This window comes from Pomacea canaliculata, linkage group LG3, assembly GCF_003073045.1.
Source record: "Pomacea canaliculata isolate SZHN2017 linkage group LG3, ASM307304v1, whole genome shotgun sequence".
In the NCBI taxonomy this organism is placed as follows: Eukaryota; Metazoa; Mollusca; class Gastropoda; order Architaenioglossa; family Ampullariidae; genus Pomacea; species Pomacea canaliculata.
The window spans coordinates 3174794-3200889 of record NC_037592.1 but is presented as its reverse complement, the minus strand read 5'-3'; the positions used below and the strand labels follow the sequence as shown (position 1 = coordinate 3200889).

Below are 26096 nucleotides of genomic sequence, written 5' to 3'. Positions count from 1 at the left end.
GGGGGTAGCAGTGTTTTTGTTTTCCTCGACAGCTTGTCAAATGTCGCTGGCCTGAGAGACGCGGGCATGGACGTCAGCACTCAGCAATGTTTGACGCGCGTTTGGCGCAACATTTCCTGCAACATCAGGGATAGCACCACTCGAGAGGTTTGTGTCACCATACTTGGCATCTGGCGCTAGCGCCACCTTCTCTCGCCTTTCCACTGTCGAGTGCTTAGAGCAGACAACGAGAGCTGTTGCACTGAACTTCTCTCTGCTTGCTCGCCATCGGGTCTTCTGTCCTGTTCCTTCTAGGTGTTCTCTTCACAATCACAGAACCAATTAGAGGATGAGTGACCGACTGTGAACATTTGTCTAAGTAATTTTCTGCATCAAAAATTGTGACATAAATAACGAGTGTTGGCATACATAAAATACATAAAATGTCGGGAGTTCTCGGGTCCCAGTTGAAATTGTTGAGAATCTTTAGACCTATCCTTTTGTGTTTGTTTGTTTGTTTTGTTGCTGTTGTTATTTTCGACTATTTGTATAAACAATGTACATCAGTGTAATAAGGTGTCATTGTGTCATGACATGATGACACACCCTGTCCCTCCCCCATCCCACCAGGTCCCTGTCGTTTCCTTGTTCTACGGTTCATGGCTGACCACATAATTTTCGGAAGGTCAGGGTAGCTGAAGGATTCCTGAAACCAAAGCCTTTAACACGGGTTTGCTTTTATATGTCGCCTGACTGTGGCCCCTGTGGCAGAGTGTATGGCGGGTCTGGTGGCGGGCCTGCTGGCTGGCCCCACACACCATATTGATTTATCGTCAGCGCTAAAATTCATTGCCCAGTAATAAGCCTTGCCATCGGTTAAAGAGCCAGTGTTAAAATGGACCTTTTGCTGTGAACTTTCTTTACTCCACCCTTCCCACCCCTCAAGCTAGAGTTGTCGATCGTTTCCGTTGTTGCCAACTGTGCCTCATCTTTGTGGTGATCCTGCAGTTAAAAGCATGGAGTGGAGGGTAGTGTGGGGCTGGGGAAGGGTGGGTGTAGAAGTGAGAGGATGAAACTTCTAGTTTTCATTTCTTCATCCATCTGATAAATTATTTTTATAATAAATATTCATAAATAAAATAGAGAACACAGCACTGCATGAGGCAGGCTTTTTTAAAGTGACAGGAGGCCTGCGACAAAATATGCAATGATGACCATCACAAGCCCGACTGCTAGGCTCCCTCCTCCAGTAATCCTTGTGGTGGTGAAGTATTAAATCGTTATCTTCCTGGTTTAAGGGTTTAAAAAACTAGTACAGTGCTTTAGCCAATGAGAGCCGGAACCACAAAGGTCCTGCCATACTCCCATGGCAATCTTGGGAAAAAGTCACATGACAGTATTGCGCATGACCTCCCGGATAGAAGTGTTCGTAGAACTGGTCCACCCTCTGAAATATGGACACACAGTCACTGTAGGAGACTCCTCTGCTTGTGCATCCATCTCAGGACATTTCACAGATGTTTTGGTCCAGCCAGATGTAGACAAACACGTGCTGGCATTGGTCACGGTTCTCTCTGACTCACTGTTAACCGCGGGATAATTTTGAGCGAGAGGTCAGAGATCAAACCTATGAGGCTTGTAGCTGTCCACACAGGACAAGAGAACTTACACACAACACAAACTACACACACATGTCATGGAAGGTTTAGCACAGACTTAGCTATGATCAGTATCTACTAGACTGTAAGAAGGAAGTGGGATTTGGGGGTTAGCGACAGGAATTATCTTTGAAATCAATGTCTACATGCTTTAGCCTGGTGGCTGGGAGGATGACTGGGTGGGTGGATGTGTGGAAGGCGCCTACATTTCTCTGAATCCTTTGTGCAAAGTCTGTCACTCACCCACACACAAACACACAAACACAACAACACAAGCATACACATCCATTGATGTTCATCTTGAACCACGAGACTGATGCTCTGTCACACACCCACATTGCACAACTGGCCTTATAACACGTGACTGTGTCCTCTTGACCCGGACATATCAGGTGACCCCTAACCCTTACAAGAACTTAATGTCTCGTGCAGTTTGTCCACGATGCACGCTACAGAGAACTCGACAGATTACACAGTCCACTCGTGGGTGAAGACCACTTACAGTCACAGTGAAGATGGTACCCAGATAGCATGCAAACGTTTTAAAAACGTTTTAAAAATGTTTACATAAAACGTTTTAAAAATGTTTGCAGAAAACGTTTTTAAAACGTTTATCATGCCCATCAAAGTAATGTTTTTAAAACGTTTTCTGCAAACATTTTTATAACGTTTTTCAAATGTTTTTAAAACGTTTATAAACATTTTTCTGTAAAACATTTTAAAAACATTTAATAAATATTCGTATGTAAACGTTTTTAAAACGTTTTTAAAATGTTTTTTAAACCTAATTTAAATGTTTCGCATGACACATTTTTAAAACGTTTATAAAATGTTTTTTAAACTAATTTAAATGTTCCACATTTCACACATACTTTCTGCAGTTTCACTTCAAACATGGCAAAAAGGATGTACAGAGAAGATTTTCATTTGTTTTAATTAAAACATATTTCGTGTCATTGGGAATAAACCCAGGAGACATTTACATTATACAATAGCAAGTACAAAATGGTGACTATTTGTGATAAAAATGAATAAATGATACTCAAAAAAGAGAAAAAAGAATATGAATTAATTAAACACCGACAAATCAATGCATAGGATTTTTCCTTAAATCAATACTTTTAAATATTTCAATTTCAAATACTTAAAGGTGAGGTGGTGCGGCACTGTGCTCCGTGCAGAGGGCCAAGGAATAATTAAACTAAAACTAAACTTATAGACCTTTAGATTTACAAAAAAACAGTGAATTGTAAATACAATTGGATGATGTACAAAATACACCAAAAAGTACAGTTACCCTGTTGTAGATAACAACATGCACATTATCATCTCTACCCTTCTACAAGGGACATATCATTCCAATTAATTAATAATATGAGAATTTCCATACCGTAAAATAAGGCTGAACAATTAAAAGTTCATGTATGTCTGGTAAAGAAGCTTTAAGAAAATGCACTTAGAACACTATCAGATCCACATGCCTTCATTTTAACATACTAAAACCTTCTTATATGTAATTATTAGATATCTGAAAATATGAGACATTGTTGCTAAATATCAGCAAGAGTCCAATTAGGGTCAAGAGTGGCTTTGGTGATAAGCCTGATGTTCCTTATGCAGCAAGTTAGGCATACATGCCAGTGTAGAGGAGTAAAAGGAGGCAAAAGCACAGAAGTGTTATATGTGGGAGACAGCTCTTGAGCGTGGGGGAGAGCCAGTGACAAAGGACTGTAAGGACTGCCTGCTGTTGCCGTTGGAAGTGAATGGCTATGTGACCAGTACTGGCATTCGGCGGCTGTAGGTGGCATTGCAGTCATCGTAGACATTACGTGTATATCTCTAGACTTCTCTGTCGCTGGGAGAGGAGTCGTCGCTCTCTGATGCAGATGGCAGCTCGGGCGGGAAGGATGACTGCACTGGAAGAAGCACTGTCTGCTGAAGCATTGGTCTCCACTCTGTGATGGCTCCTGCACTAACTTTATCGGAAGCCTCCATACACCCACGGTTCTTCCGTACAGCTTCTGCAGATAGCAAAAGTGGGATTTGTAGATTAAAGAAGCGCTACAGGTTTATAGATTAAAGATGGACTAAAGAAGTCTCACACTATACATATTGTTTCAGTTCTATGGTGCTTATGCTTGTTCCCCATGTCTTTCCGTTTTTACGCTAGTTTCACCCATAGAAGCACAATTAATACTGACAAGAGCTACAAATAATTTTCAACTGTAGAGCTAGCAATGAAAAATGTCAATTCATGTTATACAAAAATAAGCACTTAGATCTGCACTTCTCTTTTTTGTCAAAGTATGTGTAGACAATATATCATATATCTATACCTTTAATAATAATATAGACTAACATTTATACATCATCACTTACTGTAGATCATGGCCTGCACCTTCAGTCCCTTGAAAGCACACATCTCTCCCTTTTGTCCTTTCCAGTTATAGTTCCGAGCAACCTTGTCGGTCAGGAGTCGCCGCATGATTCTTTTCGCACAATCCTTTGCATTCGTTCTACCCACACAGGAGAGGCTTTTGACTTGCAAATCATTAGAAGACAAGAAACATATCTGTCAAAAGTAGGCCACACATCATAAACAAGAAAGGGTGTAGTGAAAATATCCATGGCTTTAATTATTTACAATTCAAGGGCCATACAAAAATTATAAACTGAAAACTTTCACAAAAAGCTTACATTTAATGTTTCCTTCCCCAATAACCATAAAGTTTATGAGGCTGAAACCCTTTGAAACTGGATTTAAAATTTGACTTATTGTGTTCCACACTATATATGTATGATAGATTGACAAGAACTGATCATTCTCAAATGAATTCCCTATAAAAACATAAGTTTTTCAAAAATGTCAAGCTATGCTTTAAAATTCCCCTAAATTATTACAGATTATCATTTCAATCATGGCTTTAACAATGACATCTGCTTTACGTACGAGTAATTCATGAAAGGAATCATCATCAAGGCGTCCATCCAGTTCCAACAGCTCTTGCTGTGTTCTAATCGGAAGGATCAAATCTTCTGGCAACATTCAGGCATCCTTTGCTGGAGCAGGCTGGTCTTTGCTTATCAGTGAATGAATCACCATATCTTTTACTTCCTGTAGCATCAATTTCAATTCTCTGTCTTGTTTCAGAATGAGCCAGGCAAATGCTGCAACAGTATGAACATAGCACTGTGAGCAAAAGTGGACAATTAACTTTTATAGGTGAATGAAGCCAATCAACGGTGATTTGGGAGGCAGTAAGAAACTTGTATAACCACCACTATGTTCAACTTGAGATTGTGAAGGGAATTCACAACAAAATTAAATAGGCAAAACAAAAAGCAAGAAAAGTAACCCATAATATAAAATTGTCTGAATTACCTTCATTAGACACTCTCTGGGTACCGCCTTTTACTGCTGCAGTTGTGAGGTCTGTCCCCTCTTGTACTCCTTGCTGAGAGTCAGTACGTTGGTTACTGGGGTGCTCACGTCGTGGGGGCAATATTCTTGTGGTTAGTGCATTTACCTGTGGGCATAAACGGTTGTTTTCCACTTGTGGTTGCAATGAGTCCTGCTGGCACTGCTGGATGCACTGATTTCCATCTAAAGTCGTCTTCTTCCTCCTCGTCTGGGCTCTCTAGCCCTAACCTAATTAACAAGCATACCTATTAATAAGTGTGCAGTGAAATGACAACTATGAAAATTTAAGAATTTCTGGAGTAAAAGATTTAAGAAATAAAATAATAAATAATTCCTAGGCTATACCTATCATAATATCAATATTACCCTCATGAAAAATTGAAATGAACTGCAATACTGAAATCTGTACTGATCTTGTAAGTTGTTCTCCAAACCTAGGGATTCCCTAATCCCTGTCATTCTATAACTCAAACAAGACACAATGTGACTACTTGTTTCTCTTCCTTCCTCCGATCTTTTCAACCTTTAGTGCTGTCATCATCTGTTGTATCCAAGTTTGATGTATACTGGCTGTTATCCACTTTTCGTCTGGCAACCAAATACTCATCTGAAAGGGTTATTATTTTGTGAAGTTATAATAAACATCGAGAATAATGGCATGCAATGCTTTACCACACAATATGAAATTCACATGACAAAATCAGTTAACTGTCTGTTCGCTGAGATGTTAATGGTCATGTGGCTGTATGTTCCAGTCTGTAACCACAATAAACCCTAAGAAAGGTCTGCGTGGACTAAAGACACTAACACTACCTTAAAACCTTTTACAAAATAAATATGAACAATACTTTTAAACTTTATCAAGAGACTGACCACAAAAATATTAACCAGGCTGATGAAGTCATCAAACATCTAATCTCTATAATATACATATATATGACAATGAGTAAAAAGTATAAAAGTACCCTTTGAACCCAAAATGCAAACAGCTTGAAGAGTCCAGGTATGTCTATCTGGCAGAGCTCCCTCCTTAAGGTGTTTTGTCAGCTCACTTGGTGGCCAGTATGCTAACTGTTTAGCGTGCTGAAAAATAAACAATCCTCTATGAACTCTTACCAGGGAGGCTAACTGTGTGTCTTTATGGGAGTGTTGGACGTTTGACTTCATCTGTCATATTTCCATCAGAGATTATGACTGCATAAATTTTTATACACTGTTATACTCAAGGAACTATGGTAAATACAGGAAGGATAGCATGAATCTTGTTCAGCTGAGATATGATTGTATTGACTGCAGTTTGCTTCTGTGGCATGCAATGTTATAATGTCACGTTATTTAATGTTAGTAAAAACTCTGTCATCCTTAACGTAAATTTTAAGAACATGTAACACAAATTTACATCATAATGAGAAATGATTACACAATACCAGTGGTACCATTTCAGCCATAGATAACGGTTTAGCAATGAATTCAAGCAAGCAGTTATTACAGGATGCTTTTGTCGCAACAAGGCAAGAAGTACTGAAAGTGAACTGTTGGAAATGTTAAATGTTGCGACCCAATATGCCAACTGTGTGGCCAAATCTGTATCTGTTTCACTGTCGCTCTCTGAAGATATCCTGAATCAAACCGATCATCAATATAATCTTCAAATTCACTAAAATTAGATTTCACAACATCATCATCATTATTTTCATCCAAATTGTATTTAGTCGGTAAATATTGCTGGCGTGATGTTATCGCTGAGAGTTCTGGTGTCTGCTGGTTCGAACTGTTATTAATTTGACTCTGTAGATCTAAAACTGTGAGCACCTTCTCTACGACAGTGGATCGTGAATGTTTGTATCAGTGTGTATTGAATACATCTGACTTTCTTCTTTCAGTTCTGCCAACGCTGCTTCTACAAGTTTTATTAACTTTTTTCGTCCAGTAGGACGACATGATGTGAACTATCAGTTGCCTTAACATATTAGAATATTAGATTATGTACGAGCGCTCAATTCAGAAAGTAAACTTTGACACATCACACCCAATAAGCATACATTAAATGTGTGTTGTACTAGAACACGGTATATGGCGTTTTATAATAAAGAACCTGCAGTACGTGTGTGGTAAACAAAGAGAAAAGATTACAACCTTTGTTTTCAAACATACAGTACATCAGCAGAGAAAATGTCGCGCCGCGTGGAATCATGGGAGTAAGTGCATCCACAAGAAGAATAGCAAATATTTAGTTACGTAGCATTGATGTTTTAAAAACTGCAATGATTTTAAACTATCAAACCTAGTCATAAGACAAATATAACAAAGTCTTTAAAAATGCTTTTTTGTAAGGATTTTCAGTATCTACACCGTGGACTGGCTCTAAAATTCCGTAGGAAAAGTGAATGCCCGCGAATCAAATAGTGACGTCTTATAAAAAATTACGTCATGACGCAAAGCCATAAAGGTTAACATTGTAAATGTTTATAAAACATTTATTTAACATTTTTGTTTTAAATGTTTTATTTTCAAACATTTTAAAAATGTTTTTAAAATGTTTTACTGAAAAATGTTTTTTTGGTAAACGTTTTTCAAATGTTTTTAAAATGTTTCATCTAACACGTAAACCTTATTACAACCATGTAAACGTTTTTAAAACGTTTTTAAAATGTTTTCATGCTATCTGGGTAGCTGTGCCCCGCCTCTAGAAGCCGACATAAACTCCGGTTGCACATATCAAAGCGTATTTTAAAGAAAACTTCAGTCACAAAGAAGTTGAGATTAAATATCAAATAATAAAATGCTGAACTGTTTACAGTCAAATGTCGGGTGTGAAAAAAAGACCGTTGTACAATCACAGATGGCGAGTATAACTCAGGGTGGAGCTGACCAGTCGGAAAACTATCACGAGACTTGTCCGAGGGGCCTGTGTCACCAACTAAGGTCACAGTTGCTTGGAGTTTTTTCCGCTCAAATGGCTGCCTTCATAAACCGCATTGCCGCTCTGTTTTTAAAAACTATTCTAAGTAAACTATTCTTTTACAATCCGCAATTGTAATAGAAAATATTTTTAGAAAATATATTTATCATTTAAGTCGGACTTGCTGGCTGCCTTGCTGTTCCATTTAATGTAAATCGCAGTCATCAGTGGGCATAAAACACATGCATAGAGAAGTAAAACACTTCTAGTGACCTTAGTATGAGTGGTTCACCGTGTTTAGGTCACGCTATGTAAGGTGTATCCACAACCTCTCTTTCATCTCTCTTCTACTTTTTTGGATAAATCAGGAGGCCATCACTGCTGGACGGACGGAGGGAAAAGGGAAACTGAACAGTCACGATGCTGAAAGAAGTTGTAACTAGGAGTCCCCGGTTTGATCACGATTGTAAACTAGATTGAGGGCTAGAATGAACCAGACTGACAGAACCAGTTTCATAGCGGGAATAATCGCCAGGTTAAGATGTGTCTAGCGAAGATCGGGGGTATACTGTTTCTCAGTTAACTCCTCCAGCTGCTACCTGAATATAAACCGGCTACATGCGGATATTTCTCGAGGACTCACCAAAGCCTCGGACTGAAAAAAATGGACTCACCAAAGCCTCGGATTTAAAAAAAAATGTAAGCTTTATTGATAGGAGATTCGAACCTTAATCTGGAGCTTTGATCGGGGGTCATAACTCACCAGCACGAGGTCCTAGCCTCTTGCCCACGTCAAACGTCAGCCTGACGCACGTCGACAGGAACGCCAGCACATCAAAGGCAAAAACGCCGCCATCGTCAGCTCGATGGTTTGTTCTTCAGAACCTCGAGCCCTCGGATCGTTATCGCTCAAACAGCTGGATGCGCGCCCCTCCACGTTCCGCGCGTGGTCCTCAAAACTTGGCGAAACTTTTCGCCCGCTGTCGATGTTCGAGGTGTTTCTGAACAAATTTGTGCTCATGGCCGCCGATGAATAGTGTTTGACCACAGCTCTGATCATGGGGGGAGGGCGGAGGGGAGAGGTAGTGAGTGCCAGACGACATGCTGATGGTGGACAAAGTCTGCCGCCTCCTGTTTGTATAATAATAAACGGCCGTCTGCTGTCCCGACCTTCCAGCACGTGCGTCGTCCGTGACCTGTGCGAACTGTCGAAAAGTTCGTGGAAGGCGTACCAGTTGAAAGTTCGAGAACTCGGATGTTTTCAACGACCATCAGTTGGTGAAGTACCCGGATCTACTGCGCAACAGTCAGCTGCAGATTCCCACGCACTGTCGTCAAGGGCAACGGACGGAAACTTCTGATGGTTGGTTGAGTTTTACGCCTTCTGGCAACTGAGGCTGTATATCTCAGCCACAACTGATGACTGAGCTCTGTCTCTTTCTCTGGAAGTGAATTCAGGCTGGGTTATTTTGTTTGCTCCATCACATGTTTACTAGTGTATATCCAGCGCAGAGTTTACTGTCGGCATTTTCGCGAGAAGTTTATACTTATATTTTTGTATACAACATATATGCAGGGCAAAAATTCCGTAAAGGATTTCCTGATATAGTCATATTTTTTTACTGTTATCAAACTACAATTGTTTTATCCTCAATTAAACCGATTAGGAAGGAACATGAACACTGATGTGAAACTTTGATGGATAGACTTTGGCTACCTCTGTGTTTGAAATGTCCTATTGCGAATTTTGTTTTGTTTTGTTTTTTTGGTAAAAGTTCAAAGTTGCATCCATTTTGTTTTCTTACACTGCTTGATGTCAAACTGAGGTAGGTGTCATTCAGTTCATGTCCCGTGCTGATCTTCTGGATAATGTGGGTTTAATGTAAGCTGACAGCATGGTGGCCTCGGCAAGTTGTTACACCGAGCGCATAGGGTCTCCAGGGGCAGTAGTTGTGACTCAAGGGTAAGATGTTACCCTGGGGCAAGTGTTTCCAGACCCCACGGACACTACTTCATGTCTGTTTACTAGGACATCTTTGCCACCATTTTGTGAGCATGACTCCAAGAGTAAAATAACATCGGAGGAGGTCTTGATATCGCTTATGACTTCGGAAACAAGACACTTCTCCTAGAATCCCCCATACTGCCCCAGGATAACCCCTTACCCTCAGTTCATAACCCCGGCCCCAGTAAGTGCATGTAAGACATTTAAATGTCGCGCACGTTGCTCAAACATTTGCACTGAACGGCGCCCGGTGCTAAGGATGGCGAGCGGCGCTGTCTGTCCCACGTGCGGCTGCCGCTGACCTCTGCCCCGCAGGCTGCAGCGAGGCCGGCGTGAGTGTCGCCTAGCGGTGCGCGGCGCGGAGAGGCTGGCAGTGGCGTGCAGCGGACGCACCTCCCGTTGCGTGCGGCGCCCTACGACTCCTGCGAGAACGAGACCCCACGTGAAGGCGGCAGCGAGCGCGGCATCCTCCTCAACCACCACCACACTACCTCCCCTCCATCACCTCCATGTCGCGGGCACGCGGCCCTCTGTACACTGCCCTGCGAGCGACAGTTCAACTGACAGGCAGCTGACGACAGAAGTCGTTAAGAAGTTAGTGCCAGCGACAAGAGCATCCCGCTGCAGCTTGATGGCATGTGCTTTCTGGGGACTAACTGTGGTGACTGGCGCGAGACTAAATGTCGATGCGGTGGTGCTGCCATCTAGAGTCCACCTCACTGTTTACTTGGCATGAAACGTGTTCGGTTCCTACCTCGGCTCGTCAGTGACCACGTGACTATCAGGCGAGTATTGCTCAAGATTGATCAGTTCGATATTTTCTTCTTATTCCGTAGCGAAGTTCGTGTTGCGAGCGGTTTGTGTTCCGACTTACGAGAGCTGCGCGGTTACCACCTCGAGTTGCGAGAATGGCGAAAGACGTTGGGTAGTGAGGTAGTAACGAGGTTTTACCTGTCTAGGTCCTTACCTTCACTGCATTACCACTCTAACTGCTCATGCCCTCTGACGTCATCTTGTCACGTGCTTCCTGTCAGGCTGGCGTCGGGTGTGTGGGAACAGCACGTGCAATAAGTTTGGGACTGATGCGCCAGTAGATTCGGCAGTTAGTATTGGCAAGGAGCGATGTTACATGTCACAGACTATAACAAAAATGGCGCGATGGACATACCCAGGCTGGAATGTGGTGTCAACTGTTATGTAGTGGTAGTGGTGGCTGACAGCTACAGGAATGCCACTGATACCTGACTTGTGGTAGCCGCTGATAGCAGCTGATGTGCGACCCTTCCTCCACTCCGGTTCCTGCCCAGAGAGATTGCGTGTGGTGTGATGAATAATGATGAAAGCGATGAGCAGTTGCATCGTGCTTATTGCAAATGCTGGTCGGTATCTCGCATGGAGTGCCCTGCCCCTGCTTTATTCTCACGGAACCTGTAATTTAATCCGACATAATTAGAAGTTTCACAATGACATAATGGACACGACTTTTCACATCGATGTTGGAGAAACGAGATCGCCAGAAGATTGGCCTGACCGTTAGTCGTGACCTCATGGTCGGTAAAGCGAGAAGGAGGCGACTCCATGGGCAGCTTACTGATACCTCCAGCTTACTGATACCTCCAATCGTCCAGCACTCAACTAAGCAGGCTGAATAATCCACGGACACAGACTATCGTCGACTCATTTTTCTGTCAGAAGCACGAGCGAGCTTTGAGGGGATGAGCGGGCATTAAACTCCTCAGTTCTTATTGGATGCTGCCACTGCGTGCATGAGGTTGACTTAAGACCCAATATGGCGGGTGCTAAACCCCAGCATGGACCCTGTGGTTAAGACCCACTCACCACCTGCGACCCCGCTGCCAAGCCGCTAGCCCTGTCATTATCTGCTTTTAGCCCCCTCCTTCCAATAACAATGCCCGGATGATACAAACTTTGTGTCCTTTGTTTGTCCCTCTCCCCGCCACCACCATCCTCCCTAAAACTAGCGAATCGTCGTCTAAGTGTTTTTTCATCCTTAAAGCACACCAAAAAACGGAAAAAAACGGACTGAAGGCTGAGCTGAACTCAGCAGCGGGCGAACTGGCTCTGATAACAGCCGCGATTATAACCTACACTGCGCCAAGTCATAACAGCTCTGTCAACAGCGCCCCCGATAAGAGTGGATAACTCTGGGATGGAGTTCTCCGCCTCAGGCAGAGGGAGCTGCGGAAAGCACGCGACGACACGTTGTTGATGGCGTCCACGTGTCGTCACAGGAAGAAACAACACCCGTGACACCCGAGGATGTCGGCGAAGTGGTGCGCTGGCTGCTGAGCTGTTATCGGCTTCTCAAGACGAGACCTACCACCGACCTTCACCTTTATGCCGTCGGGTCTGGAGCCCTGACTTCCGGTTTTGTTTTATTGATTGAGTTATTATGATGTTTCACTCCGACTGTGAATTCGAGTCTTGGACGATGTTGTGTTCAGAGATTGCAACCACTTTTTAAGGGTTTTTATTTTCTCGTGTCAGGGATGTTCGCGAGAGATTGCGATAGGTCCTCAGGAATGAAACATTTGTTTACTTGGTATATACCATTTTTTTTTTTTATTTGTTTTGGCCAGGATCCAACTCATCAAAATTTACACGAAGACTAACAGTACAAAAAAGTTTACGGAGGGACAGATTACTTGAAGGGGGCGTAACTGCTGTACTGTCCGACTCCAATTTCACAGACTTTGCGAAAGACCTTAACAGGACCATCGACAAGACTTAACCAAGTTTAATCAATTTATAAACGTTTGACGAGGAAAACAAGACGACTTCCGTTACTTATTTGATGATGGTCTGAATTTGGCAAAGATGTAGGTTGTGACCCCGAGGCACCGACTTACTCCGAGAATGATAGACTGTGGAGTCATCTTATTTACGAGACTGGTGTTTACACCCAGGTTATAATTTGACTGCATGCTGACCTGATCCTCCCTCCCTTACCACCCGTCCACCCTTCGTGATGACGTCAGTAAACACCAGGGCGGGGACTAGCGGATGCTGGTGTGTTGGAGAAGCTGTTCAGATCCCCCCTGGGCTTATCTCCCAGGATTCCCATTGCCCTTTAGCCTCGGACCCGCTGAGCGTCTGCCATGATAAGGGACTGTCAGCATGGGTTGCTTCCCTTTTCAGATTGTCTCCGCAACAAATTGGACAACCCATTAATCGAGCAGAAGCTTAATGAGGCGAGGATTGGATGGTGGTGGGTGAAGGGGAGAAAAGGGGGAGAAAACCTCTCCGACAAGGAAGATAACTCATTTATAACCGCGAACGGCAGGTAAAGGCGGTCTTGTTAGCGCGAGGCTGTGTCTTGGCGAGGGGACTTTAGCGAGATAAGGCTGCTCCTAATTGTGGGGAACCGAGTCTGTGTGGTCCAGGCCTGGCTGCCACTCTCCGGCCACCGATATATTTCACTGCTCGCCACCAGCAGCCTCCATGAACATCACCGACCCGTTGATCTTCGGGTGGGATGCGCAGGAGGCTGTCGTTGCAGAGTGGAGGATATTTGAAGAACACAATTTCGGTATGACTGCTGCATTTCAGAAGAAGGATTGCATATCCTTAAAAAATGGATTGGATTATTTTTATTATATTTTCTATATATATATATATTGAAGTTGAGAACCAGCCAGTCGCGTGCTAGACTGTAAGGCTAAAGGTGATGCTGCAAGAAATCCAGATTCTTTGACACAGTCGGAGTGGAGTAGTCGATTCCCAGTTCGCGAACTTTTTCTGCACACATGTGAGCTACATTTCTTCAAATACACGATAATAAAGATATTAATCTGACAGAATTGGACGCAGCCAGTAGTTGGCTAGGTAGGGAGGGAAAATGAGTGTTGGGATATCGCCATAACATTTAAACTCGTCTCAGACAGCAGTAAATATATTTTTCTTATCAGATAACCTGTTTATTTATTTAATTAAAAAAATGTCCAGTAAATGTGATATTAGAGGGGAAGGTACGTGGGATGGTCACAGGACAGAGCCTCATGGTTGTCCAAAGATCGCTCCTTCACCAATCCCAGTTCCTTGTCTTGGCCATCTCCTGCTCCCTGTGTTCTAATCTTGTCTACCCCGAACCCTGTAATGCACCCTGCTGTTTGCCCTCTGCCTGCATTGGGCCCTGGAGAGAAGAGCTACACCCGTAATGGGGTGGGTTTCACCAAACAATGGAGTCCACCAATCGCTTCCCCGATAAGCGATGGAAATTACACACGAGCTCCTCATCTGCAGGACAAGAGGGGAGGTTGGGGGGAGAGGGGATCCAGGATGATTAAGCAGCACCTCCCGAGACCGAGCTGTGGGGCACAACTGATGTACTTTACAGGCTGCTGCCACTTTTCAGAGATAGCACCGGGTCTAGGTGTGATGCTGGTGATAAAACTCTGTCCTGGCCTAATAAATTATTGAAGATGTTTTAGGTTCTTTGTGTAAATCATAGAGGCTTCTCTTCAGTTAGGTCTTTGGCCGGATTAGTACCCTGTTTAGATTATCTGTAATGAAAAGCTAATCTTTGCACATAATGCTAAAGAAGAAAGTAAGAAGAAGAAAAAAAGCAAAGAAAAGTTAATGACTTCAAGCGTTACTAATCTTGATATTGCGGGAAGACAATTCAAACTGATATCAAAGTAGTAGTCCAGAGAATTGCTGGAGGATGTCACGTGTACACTGGGGACCATGTTGGATTGTTGTGTATGGGATACAAAGCAACAGCGACCTTACGTGCGACACGTTCACAACCATCTTGAAATGTTTTGTCCGACAAACACAGGGGCGTGCAGCACTGGCGCCAACGATGAGAAGTTGAAAGACAGAACAAACAGCCAAAGGAGGAGTTGTCATTAGGTTCCCAGTCGTGTTATGGCTAGCTGATAAGATTTTTATGTGGACGTCTGAAACCGCCAGACTTTCCCTCCCTTCCTCCCTCTATTCCACCCCACCCCCTCCGCCATCGGCTTAATTAAGGACAGGAATGTGGCGGCATTTGCTACACAAAACGCGAGCAGCCTCGAGTTGGAAGCCAATTAGCGAGATGTGGGTTCTTGTATAAGGTGGGTCAGGCGGCTGGAGGGAGGTTTTGATGGAGATAGGGATGTGGCAGTGGGAGATGCTGGTGTGGGGGTGTATGTAGCCCCCACGTCAACGGCGACGGGCAGGTCGAGGCAAGGACGGTAACTGCGGTTGACGTGTTACCTGCCTTTATCGGCGCGAGATTAAAGCGAGAGCTGAGCGTTGGCATCTCGCGTGTCATCCATTAAATGTCGCGGTGCTGGAGGGCGGCCTGGTGAGCCACACGCCATTCTGGGGGCTGGTAGGAGGTGTAGGGTCCATAACCAGCTGGTTGATGCATTCGACTCGAGGCACCATGTCGCAGTTTCCACATCCGGGTCTGGGCCCAAACCGGCTCAGACTTCTGTGATCTGTGAAGTCTGTGGTTACCTGCTTTTATCAGGGGAGCTAAAGACAGTATAAGGGACAGAACTGGGCTCCGCCTTCCCCATGGCAAGACCATGGTGGACTAGTGACTGACGGTCTTCACATTTTATGTTGGACATCACACTTTGAGCTTCACACCTTGATTCACCATCCCACCGGCTCAGCAGCCCGCTTCTGTTTATCTGATCTGACATGGGACATGTCACTTTACAATGACAGTCTTGTTTATGTCACTTTGACAAGGGTCAGTTTGTTTCTGCTTCTGACACAACCTTTGTTTCGTGCATCCTGCTCCTGTCCTGTGATGGTAGTCTCTGCTAGCCAGGGCAATGCTTGGGAAACTCTGGCTCGTGGCGTCTGCTTCACGTGTGAGTGCATAAGTCAGTGATCTCATCTTTGGCTTGTCTCTTTAATTCGGAACGGCTCCTTAATCCATTTAATACCTTTGACGGCCATGTCTTCTCTCCGTCTCCTTAGTAATCCCTCTCCTAAATTCTGTTCTTTGATACACCATATCTTCTGGCGGAGCCTTTGACAGGGTGGCATTGTTTTATTTCTCTCGGGCAGCCAATATTTGGATTATTTCTGTGACATAACAATGTTTGTCTACGTGCCTTCTACTTGCTTTCATGCAAACAAAGAATATCTCACATCTGTGTAGCAACTTTTCAGTCAACAAAATTAGAAACTTCCTTTTTGATGTGTGTTGATTGAAAAATTTGTAGTGCATCCTTTAAGTTTGACAATCACACAAACATCACATAATCCACCTTGTGACAAATAAAAAGCCTTTTGCAAAGAAAACATCCTTCTTCGAGAACAGACCGACCAGATGTATCTCCCATCTCAAGCTGTTTATTCCTTCATTCCAGCCTCGCGGATCTCTTTCACAGATTTTATTCATCCTGTTAGGAGGTCAAAGTCAACGAAGTAGAAGGCTGTAGCTTCTTATTGCACCAGGAACTTGTTCCGAGTTCCTTCCTCTCATTGTTGAGACCCAAACGGTAGGAAATGCCGACTGGGGTCACGTGATTTTACGGGGTTAGCCTGTCAGCTTTGATAGCCTCCCTTCATAACGACTACCTGGGTAACACCAGGTGTGCGAGATAAATAGTCTCAGTGCTCCACAGTTATGTCATTGAATCAGTCACCATCGCGGGAAAACCCAGTGGCTGGCCGTTATTCACGGTTTGCTTTTTTAAAGTCGATAAGCGTTGAGTGTATGGCGGCCTGCTTCAGTCATAAGTGAGGTTAATGGAGGTTTTCGCTGCTTGTGATCCTGTCGCTGACTGAATCACGAGTTTTCTTATATTGAGTATAACGATAATAGTATGTATTTATATATGATCGTTATTTCTACCAAAGAGACAGTAGAGTATGATACAGAATCGTCCTACATTATTTTTATTTACAGTGTGATCTACGTAGAGAAATAACAGTTTGTCGCCTCACAGCTGCATCACAAGGCTGCCTTACAGCTGCAGCGTATAGTTATGTGACCACAGTTATTCACAATACACATCTACAACTACATGCAGAACAATTTGAAACCACTTGGATCAGTTTCACTGAATCACCATTTAAATTGTTTTAAAGTAAAGTAGACGAACAATGCAATGTGTTCACCAGTCCAGAACTGCGGATCGATTCCGCACCAGTTCAAAAACTTGATCTTTTAACGGCCTGCGCTAATTCAAAACTGTGAGTGTTTTAACTTGCCCCGCATCAGTTCAAAAAGTGTTAATCTCTTAACACTTCTGCACGAGCTCACGAGCTGTAAATCTTTTAACTGTCTCGTAATCGTTCAAAAACACAATTCTTTCTAGCAATCCCACTCAAGCTTTAAGCTCCTCCCCTTTTAACGGTCGTGCGCTACTTTTAACACTGCTTGTTTTTTGTGACTATCCATGAACCAGTTCGAAACTTTTAATCTGTTGAGCCATCCGACTAGGGCGAAATGCAGGAAGTTTTCCAGAGTGCAGGAAACAGAAGAGATGTATCGGTGGAGCATCTGGCTGGTAACTGAAGCAATTGTAATGGGGTCAGCAGGGGTCAGGTCAGCTGTAGTGCCCCCCTCATCCCCAGTGCGACCTTTTTTCTTTGCACTGAGCTCTGCGACACTCATACACAATCTTGTAATTTGTCCTTTAATAATGTCTAAATTCAGTCGAGGTTAAAGGTTTCTTTGGCAGGTTTCCGTGTTTGATCGCGCATGCGTAGAACTGGTCAGTCATCAAGCTAGTGGGAAAAAATGCTGCACCTTATTCTGATGAAAACAAGGTGTAAGAACACTTTTACCTGATTATAAGTCTTTGTTCGGCGTGGATGGCACAGGTACAGGTGTGCAATCAGGTGAAGATAAAGATGTAGCTATGACGACAGGCAGTAGGCGAGGGCCAGTGAGTGGTTGTGGAGCAGTTTGATGGGCTGTGGAGGTCTGGAGTAGGAAAGCTCAGGATTAAAGGACAAGCAACACATGTTGTGTGGAAGTAGTTGTTGCAGTCAACATTAAGAACAAATGCAGTCTGACTGACAAACAGACATTTTGAGAAGTTGCAAGACTAGGCTGGCGGCTGAGGTATAGGACTCACTTGTTGCTGAGCCATCGTCGTAAACATTTGACATATTTCGCTGGCAATTGGATTTAATTGCCTTTACAGGGTTAACTTGTGCGGTGCCTGGTGTTGCTTTCCCGCGTCACGTGACGGAGGTTTGTTTGTGGAGCTTATCACACCGAGGACACGCAGGTCGGAGAGCTCTGTTGCCATTCAAGCCTCTCTGCGCTTGCGTGTGTGGTCGCGCCGCTTCCGTCTCCAGTTCTCTGTTTTTGTGAGGAAGGTCGCGAGGTCACATCATCTTTCAAGAAAAAGTATGGCACACTTCCGGTCGTATTTTGGGGGATCCCTGTCCACTTCATTTTACAAGAGATTTAGTGGGATATTTTGGTGGAAAAGTTAGTAAACTTGTTCGACTTGACCTCTGTAGTTTGTTAGCATGACGAGCGTTCATGAGGGATTGTGACCTTTGACTTTTATGACCAGTTAAATCAAACCTTCCCCTAAGAGGTTGCGAGTCCAGTTTGACAGGTATCTCTGTCCTTCTGCAAGGCCTTTACAAGGAACATCATGTGAGCTAGCTTTCTTGCAGAAGAAAACTTTTTTTTTTTGAGTGGTGGAGGTGGTGTAGTGATGGTGGCTGTGCGGTGATGGTGGTGTGAGATGCGCTTCCGGTGGATTGTGGTGGTGGTGGTAGTGACCTTAGCGTGTGGAAGACTTGGTTTGAGAATAATTTTTTTTTTTTTTTTGCCAATGTTGTATTATGTTTTTTATAACTAATTCGCTGGCGTCTTTACTTCCGCTTCCTCTTTCGAATATTTCTGATTTATCATTCGCTTCCCTTTCAAGGCAGCAAGTCAACCAACAAGTAAAAAAAAAAACAGACTAACAAAAAATAATCTCTGATAAAATAAATGCCTCTACACTTAAGTCTCAAGTGCAACGCTCTTACTTAGTAAAACTGTCACAACTTTTTTGTTTATATTGGGTTACATTGCCCTCTACATGCAGATCCTTTTGTCACAACCGTAGGGGTCTCGATATATTTCAATACATTTGTCAAATATTGTAGTACAGTTGTAATTATTGTATAATTATAACCATAGTATATAATTATTGAATGGAATTGATGATAAAATTATTGACTGGTATGATACATCATTTTTAGTTTTTTCACAGCATTGTTGTTTTTTTTTTTCAATGTTTCAGAATCAATGCAAATTTCGGGTGACGCAAGCGACATGGGGAAGGGGGGAGTGGGGCAGACGAGCGTCTTAACGCAACAACAGCAGCAACAGCAACAACAACAGCAGCAGCAGCAGCAACAACAACAGATGTGCTCAGCATGCAAAAAGACCATCCGAGAGAGGTACCTGCTGAAGGCCCTCGACCAGTTCTGGCACGAGGACTGTCTGAAATGTTCCTGTTGCGACTGCCGACTGGGAGAGGTTGGCTCCACCCTCTTCGCTAAGGCCAACCTGCTCCTGTGTCGACGTGACTACCTCAGGTAAGTGACATCACGCCAGGCACCTCAGCCGGCGATAACAATGATGACAATGACAGGATCGTTAGCTTAGCGACTGCAATGGTTAATAGTAGTGAGTGGCTCACTGTGCCTAAGGGCAAACCATGTGTTAAAGCAGGGCTCAACTATCCCAAGTAATCTTCTATCCAGCAATCGGGCCATTCAGTATCAAAACCCCTTTTTGCCTCCATACCCTCCCGTGATCTCCTTCCCTCTCCCTACCCACTGACCTGATGTCTGTAATGCATTACAGCTTTCCGAGCTTTTCAGGCTTAGAAACAAGGGTCGGGCCCACGACACAAAGGCCGCTAGTCGCCGTCAAATTAAAAAGAAGTTAAAAGTTTCCTTTGACTGCATGCTCTTGGACACCGGAAGTCCGCAGAACACGTCCATCAGTTGGGGAGAAGCACGCTCAGGAAAGGCAGAGCCCTATCCTGCGTCACTTCCTGTGGCGTTGGCATGCGCGACCTACATCGCTGGTAACACAGTTACTGCTCTGTCGGCGACGGTTTATAAGTGCATGGAGGAGGGAGGTGAAGAGCGGGAGGTAGATTGCCATCAGCTGATACACGCAGGGTGAAATGTAATATCTTTTCTCTCCAGAAAGGGTGGACGGCCTTATTGATTGGAAGTAGCAGTAGAAAATAGAAAGTAGGTGAAAGAAATAGTGCGAGACAGAAAGTAGGTGAGAGGGGAGAGAAGGAAAAAGGATTTGGTAGATGAGAAAGTCCACTTGGCAGAGAAAGGAAGAAAAGAGAAAAGAATGAACAGTCAAGAAAGGCGCACACGAGAAGGGCTGCCAGAGAGAAGCAAGCATGCACTTCAGAGAAGGAAAGGAATCGCAAGAGCCGGCGTGGACATGGGGGTGAGCAGGGAGGGAGTTGGTGAAGAGGGAACCGAGACATGCACGTGAGAGGGCATTGCGTATAAACAGAGCACGATGGCAGTCAGAGGAGAGTAGCACCCTGGGGTGGGTGGTGGTACTGGCTAAATGCATCCCTGGATTAATTTACACCTGGGTATCAGCATCACGGGAGTGATCATCGTCACACCCTCTGATTTCAATGTCAGTGTCACACTCTGTTTTCGTTGTTGTGGTCCACGTGCACATGGACTGGCAGTGGTGCACACGGCCGGACATTGATGTGTCAGGCCACAGTCCATGGGAGACAACACACTTTGCCGACCCTTCCTCACTTGTCCTCGGGCGTGTTGACATCTCGGCTGCTCTTGATTTACCTGGGTAGCCTTACAATGTAGGAAGGTTTCAGGACATCAGGGTGTCGGAATGAGTGGCGTGCAGAGGGTCGTAGGGTGGGCGGATGTCAGCACACCCTGGATTGTCACACTGTATACACTCCATTGTACAATCGGGTACGGTCCTTCAGCAATGTACGAGGGCTTCACAACATCGCTCGAGTATTGCGAACGAGTGGATAGAAGCAGACGACGGCCTGTCGACTTGAAACACAACCACTCAGCGCCTGTCTTGACCGATCTCAAGATGGCGCGCTGCTCTCTGACCCCAAGTGCATGACCCGGCAGCGCAGAGCGCAGCCGAGCGAACAAGAGCACGAGGGCGATACCCACAACTTGTGTGTCGCTTTCTCAATCACATTTATCGCCTTCTTTGTACAAACAGTTCCTTGCGTGCAGTTTTCAGTCACACAAAAAATCATAATTTGTTTAATTTTATTTATCAGTATTTTCCCAACTCTCTTCGGTAACCAAACATTTTGTCAGCTTTTTATTTTAAAAAATAGTTTTTTAAATAACTAAATAGTTGCACTGTTCAACTTTGCCTTTTTTTTCTTTGTTTGCCAGGCAATTCAACTGTTGTATTTCTTGTTGGCCAGGTTGTTTGGCACCACCGGCTACTGTGCGGCCTGCAACAAAATGATTCCCGCCTTTGAGATGGTCATGAGAGCCAAGGGCAACGTGTATCACCTGGAGTGTTTCGCCTGCCAGCAGTGCAATCACAGGTGAGTGGCTAGTTGCTGCCTTGGCCTCCATTACTTGTTCAAGTGTTAAATGTCAGACATTATTCTTATCTCCTGAATGTTAGACATTATCCTACTCTCCTGAATGTTACACATCATCATAATGTGAGATGGAGATTAAATTTTGGTGGCATGTACGATGATCCTCTTCCGGCACTCGCGCAACAGGATAATGTGTGGAAAAGAAAGAATAATTATTAGCTCGTTTAAAATATCGAATAGATTTCATTCAAGAAAGATAATTATCTGCAACTTGTCGATTCCTTACTCGACTCTCTTTATATTTTCTTACAGATTCTGCGTCGGGGATCGATTCTACCTTGCGACAACAAAATCCTGTGCGAGTTTGACTACGAAGAGCGGATGATGTTCGCCAACATGGCGGGAGGGTTCAGCTACACCAGCCCCGGCTACAACGCCTTGTCGCAGATGAAGCGGCAGACGCAGAGCCTGAGCGATGACGTGTCCAGCGGTTACGGCAGCCCCAGCCCCAGCTCGCTATGACGTCAGAAGCAGCCTCAACTGTGAGTTCTGTGCGGCGCCTGAACTCCATTGGTCGCCTCGGGCAGTGACGTCACAGCTGACGCCCGACTCATGGGGTCACTGGCGGGAGAGGTTGCAGATGATTGTTGCTGTTGACACTTTTCTCGCACAGTCGGTTGGCTTCAGTCACGGTTCGTTTCGGCTTCAGAGCCAGCCATCACGTGTTGCAATGCTGGCAACTGCTCAGGGTCAGAGTATGCCATGACCTTTGCACGGTTGGTGACTGTTCCAGACAACAGGTGACCTTGGTCTCCACGGTTATCGCCTGCTTGGCACCCAAGTACCCAGCGCTGTATGCTGTGAAAGATCGGTTTCCTAGGAAACTAACAGTCGTGAAGGTTCGTCGTCCGTTGACCAAACGAAGACATCGCCATGTTCTCCTGACTGTTCGAGTCTTGCCGTGGGAGTAAGTCGTGTCTGCCACTGATTGGCTACAATTACACAAGTGAATGACATTTTTTTCCATGGACGTCTTGCACACATTAATTCCCTCGGTTTTGGCTCGATGAAGCTGCAAGGCGTCTGGTCAATGTCGGAAAGTAGAAAACATGGAATCATGTTTATCTGAAGACTTTAACCTCGGTTTCAGACCGCTGAGTGTGTGTGCGCACGCGCGTGCGTGCGTGTGTGTGAGAGAGAGAGAGTGAGGAAGGGGGAGAGAGATGAATAGGGATAGGGAAATAGCCTGGCTTGAATGAAGAACCTATTGCATTAGCGGGACTTCATTCTTGCCAAGGAAGTGCTGGCCCGAGAGTTGTCCGAGTTGATCAGAAACGTGACTAGCGCACAGCTTTCTCGCGGCAATCACAGATGTCATTTCAGAGGACCAGTTTCGCAGCTTCTCACGCCATGAACAGTTGTTCACCAGACAGAGTGAGTTTGAGTGAACGAGAGAAAAAGTCTGTGTGTGTGTGAAGGCTTGTCTATGTATTTATTGCTCCAAAGAAAATGTCTTGGGTTCTGTAATGTCTCAATCATTCAGTGGAATAAGACTTGGACTGCAGATTAAAAAACATTTGCTTATGTATAAATTCATGCTGTCACGGGAAGTGCCAGATTTCTGATTTGTCTTGGCGGGTACATGTGAATATTGAATGCTGGCTGGCTAGTGTCATTTTAATCCCCTCTTAGCTTTTTCATGTTTTTCCTTGCTCCCCAAATAGTTGGTGATTTGAAACCGAACTGCTATTCTTGTACCCCATCCCCTTTCAAATTTGTCTCCCCGTCTGTCTACACCTCACCTGTCTACACATGGATGAACGGAAGGTCAATTTTTAAATATTTTTCTCTCTCTCTCTTATTTTATTAGCAAGTCCAACAGAAGTCACAAAATTTCAGTCTGTTTCATTTACGACGATTTTTGCCTCCTCTGAGTCACCATGTACGACTGTTTTGTTTTTAAACTCTGGCTGCTGTGAAAAACATCAACCACAGCTGAAAAGATTTTTTTTCTGTCTCATAAAATGCTTTCTTCTTAGAACAGCAATTCCCATTTCTCACTTCATCCTAGTCTGGAATTATTTTAGATCATGCGCATTTACTTCACTTCCTCCCTTCCCCACCAGAAATTTTTTTTTAAAAATCTGAGCACAGTTTTTAAATAGTATTTATTTTGGGTGGTTCGCTAGTTTTGGTAATGTAGCCGCACAAAGATTTGGACGATTAAGGTTCAAACATTAGCATAGTAGTAGTTTGAATTGCGGTTGACTTCCTTTCTCCTACTTGCTGTTTTCATTTTTTTTTCTTATTCCAAGAGGCGGAAGTTGTAACAGGAACGTAGATATGTTCACATGGTCACCATGTATCGTGTGGAACTCCATGCCTACAACACCTACGATTAGTATTAAACACTATACACGAGTATGGGGCTAGTATGGGACACGTGACCATGGCACTATTGACCCTTGCAGAAATTTCACGCTTGTGGCTCGTATAGGGCACCATACATACGAGCTGTGCATACAGTACTCTCCGTCCCCTCCCTCTCTCTCTCTCCTACCCTTAGACCCGCCATTCCTCCTAAAAGAATGATAGAGATTAAGCAGATTAAAACTTTTGCTTTGGAAATCCCGGGCGTCGTGGTGTCTTGGTATGTGGAGGTTGGACGATGGGTGCCTGAGGTCTGCTCACATACCCGGGAGGTGGGGAGAGAGTGGTACACCAGTGACACTCATCACCGCCTGCAGACATCAAGAAACACGCTGACGTGTGAGAAACAAACAAAATGTTTTTTGTAGTCAGCCAGACGCCAGTGGCAGCCATGTTTTGCCCTGTGTTCCATGACCTTTGTGTGCTGCCCCTACCAGTGCTCTCAGTTTGTGAATTATTGTCATCAACACTGACAGTGTGTTCGTTTCTATGATCTTGTCAAATATGTGCAGTATTACAATAATTCTTGTGGTAGTATTCAGATATCACAAACTATTTAAAGTCATTGTCTGTGGAAAGTTCAGACAGAGAGAGAGAGAACAATGAAAGAATTTAAGTTTTTAAGATGAATGAGAAAGGAAGTGTGGATGTGTTGGCTCGCATGTTTGTGGATGGACTGAGACTTTAAGGTTTGTTCAAATTTTGTACATATACATCGTGATCTGAAAGAGTTGGGTAGTTCCGAAATTATTGGTGTACAATTATGATTCACTTATACGTTATATGTCTTTCATCAGCTGTCTTGTTTGAGTGTAAGCACTTGAAATTTTATCCTGGAATTGAAACAAAAGTAATTTGACTTGAAAGCAAAATTTTGACACGATGGTGTGGTGGTACGGGAGGAGAAAAAAAATCATCTCCTCCTTTTTTCTTTCATTTTTTGTAAAGAAGTTTCCTGGGAATCTATAATAAAACAAATTTGTGTAGGCTGCACCTTTCAGACGTTAGGAGATATCGCAAACACAAAACCCGTTATTTGTGGTGACATGTTAGGGTCACGTGGTTCAGAGAGGGCATCTGCCTGGAATAATTATTAGGCAGAATTATCGTTCCTTCTTGATACTTTCTTTCGAGTTTTCTCTTTTTCTGTGTCCCGTCGTTTGATTCTCCCGGGTCTCGCTCATGATGCCTCTGGCTATTTGTGTAGATGATTTCAACTGTAATTTAATCTGCGACACATTTTCAGTTCCACCCTCGTTCCAGTTCCAGCCGCTAGGTGTCCGAAGCTTGCGTGTAGCTTGGGTGTGTACAGGCTTTGCGAGCTGGCGCCGGGTGGTTTGCACAGCGAAGCTTCACCGAGGAGCTGGTCAATCAAAAACTGGCTTTGGAGAACTTTTACACGACTGCGGCTGCGCAGAAGCGTGTTCCGCGCGGCGCATGCGCGGTAGCCTGCAAGTGGTGTCTGTGCAGTCACGCGCAGACACAGTCACGTGCACACGAGATCTCGAGCAAAGACAAACAATCGTCCAGACGTGTTGTAGTTGGACTGACATCAACTTCTGTTTAATTTTTTTTTAATATACATTTAAAAGTGATTTTAAAATAAAGTATTGATTACTCACTTTTGGTGTGTCCTTTGATTTTATGCGGATGTATAAGAGAAACAAAAACAATACTTTCAGTCTATCTCTCTATTTGCATGGACGGTTCAGCGAGTGTTTGTGTGTATGTGTGCGCGCGCACGTGCATGTGGACATGTTTGCAACATACGGAAGACGGCCACACTACCTGTACAGGTCTTCAAAGAAGGTTCTATTTCCCCTGCCTGCAATGAAAATTCACATTACCTGTATATATCTGCAAATAAAAAAGTCACATTACCTGTGTATAAAGTTATGGAAAACCACATTGTAAATACAATAAACGGAGTCATCTTAGGTCACCTGTCATGGAAGACATTACGAATATATAAATATGCAATGGAAGATCGCCTTACCTGTACATACCTGAAATGAAAGTCCTCACTACCGGTTCATATTTTTTTGTCTGTACCTGCGATGGAAAAGTTTGCTCGAGTAGTAGGCGTCAGTTCCAAGAAGCAGAAAACGACCAAACTTGGAGGGGTAGTGGTGGTAAGGGGGTGGAGAGAAAGACTGGAGAAGGAGGAAGAGGC

The 26096-nt window shown here is 44.0% G+C and overlaps 1 protein-coding gene across 1 annotated transcript in view; it reads left to right on the top strand.

The window, feature by feature from the left end:
* The window catches only part of LOC112559048 (LIM domain only protein 3-like), an 88020-nt gene extending 62476 nt beyond the window's left edge, over window positions 1-25544 (top strand). The window contains 4 exon segments of the mRNA XM_025229898.1: window positions 19196-19493; window positions 21368-21493; window positions 21806-21828; window positions 21831-25544. Of these exon segments, the coding sequence (XP_025085683.1) occupies window positions 19196-19493; window positions 21368-21493; window positions 21806-21828; window positions 21831-22015 (632 nt within the window). The 3' untranslated portion in view covers window positions 22016-25544.
* Window positions 25545-26096: the final 552 nt, after the last annotated feature.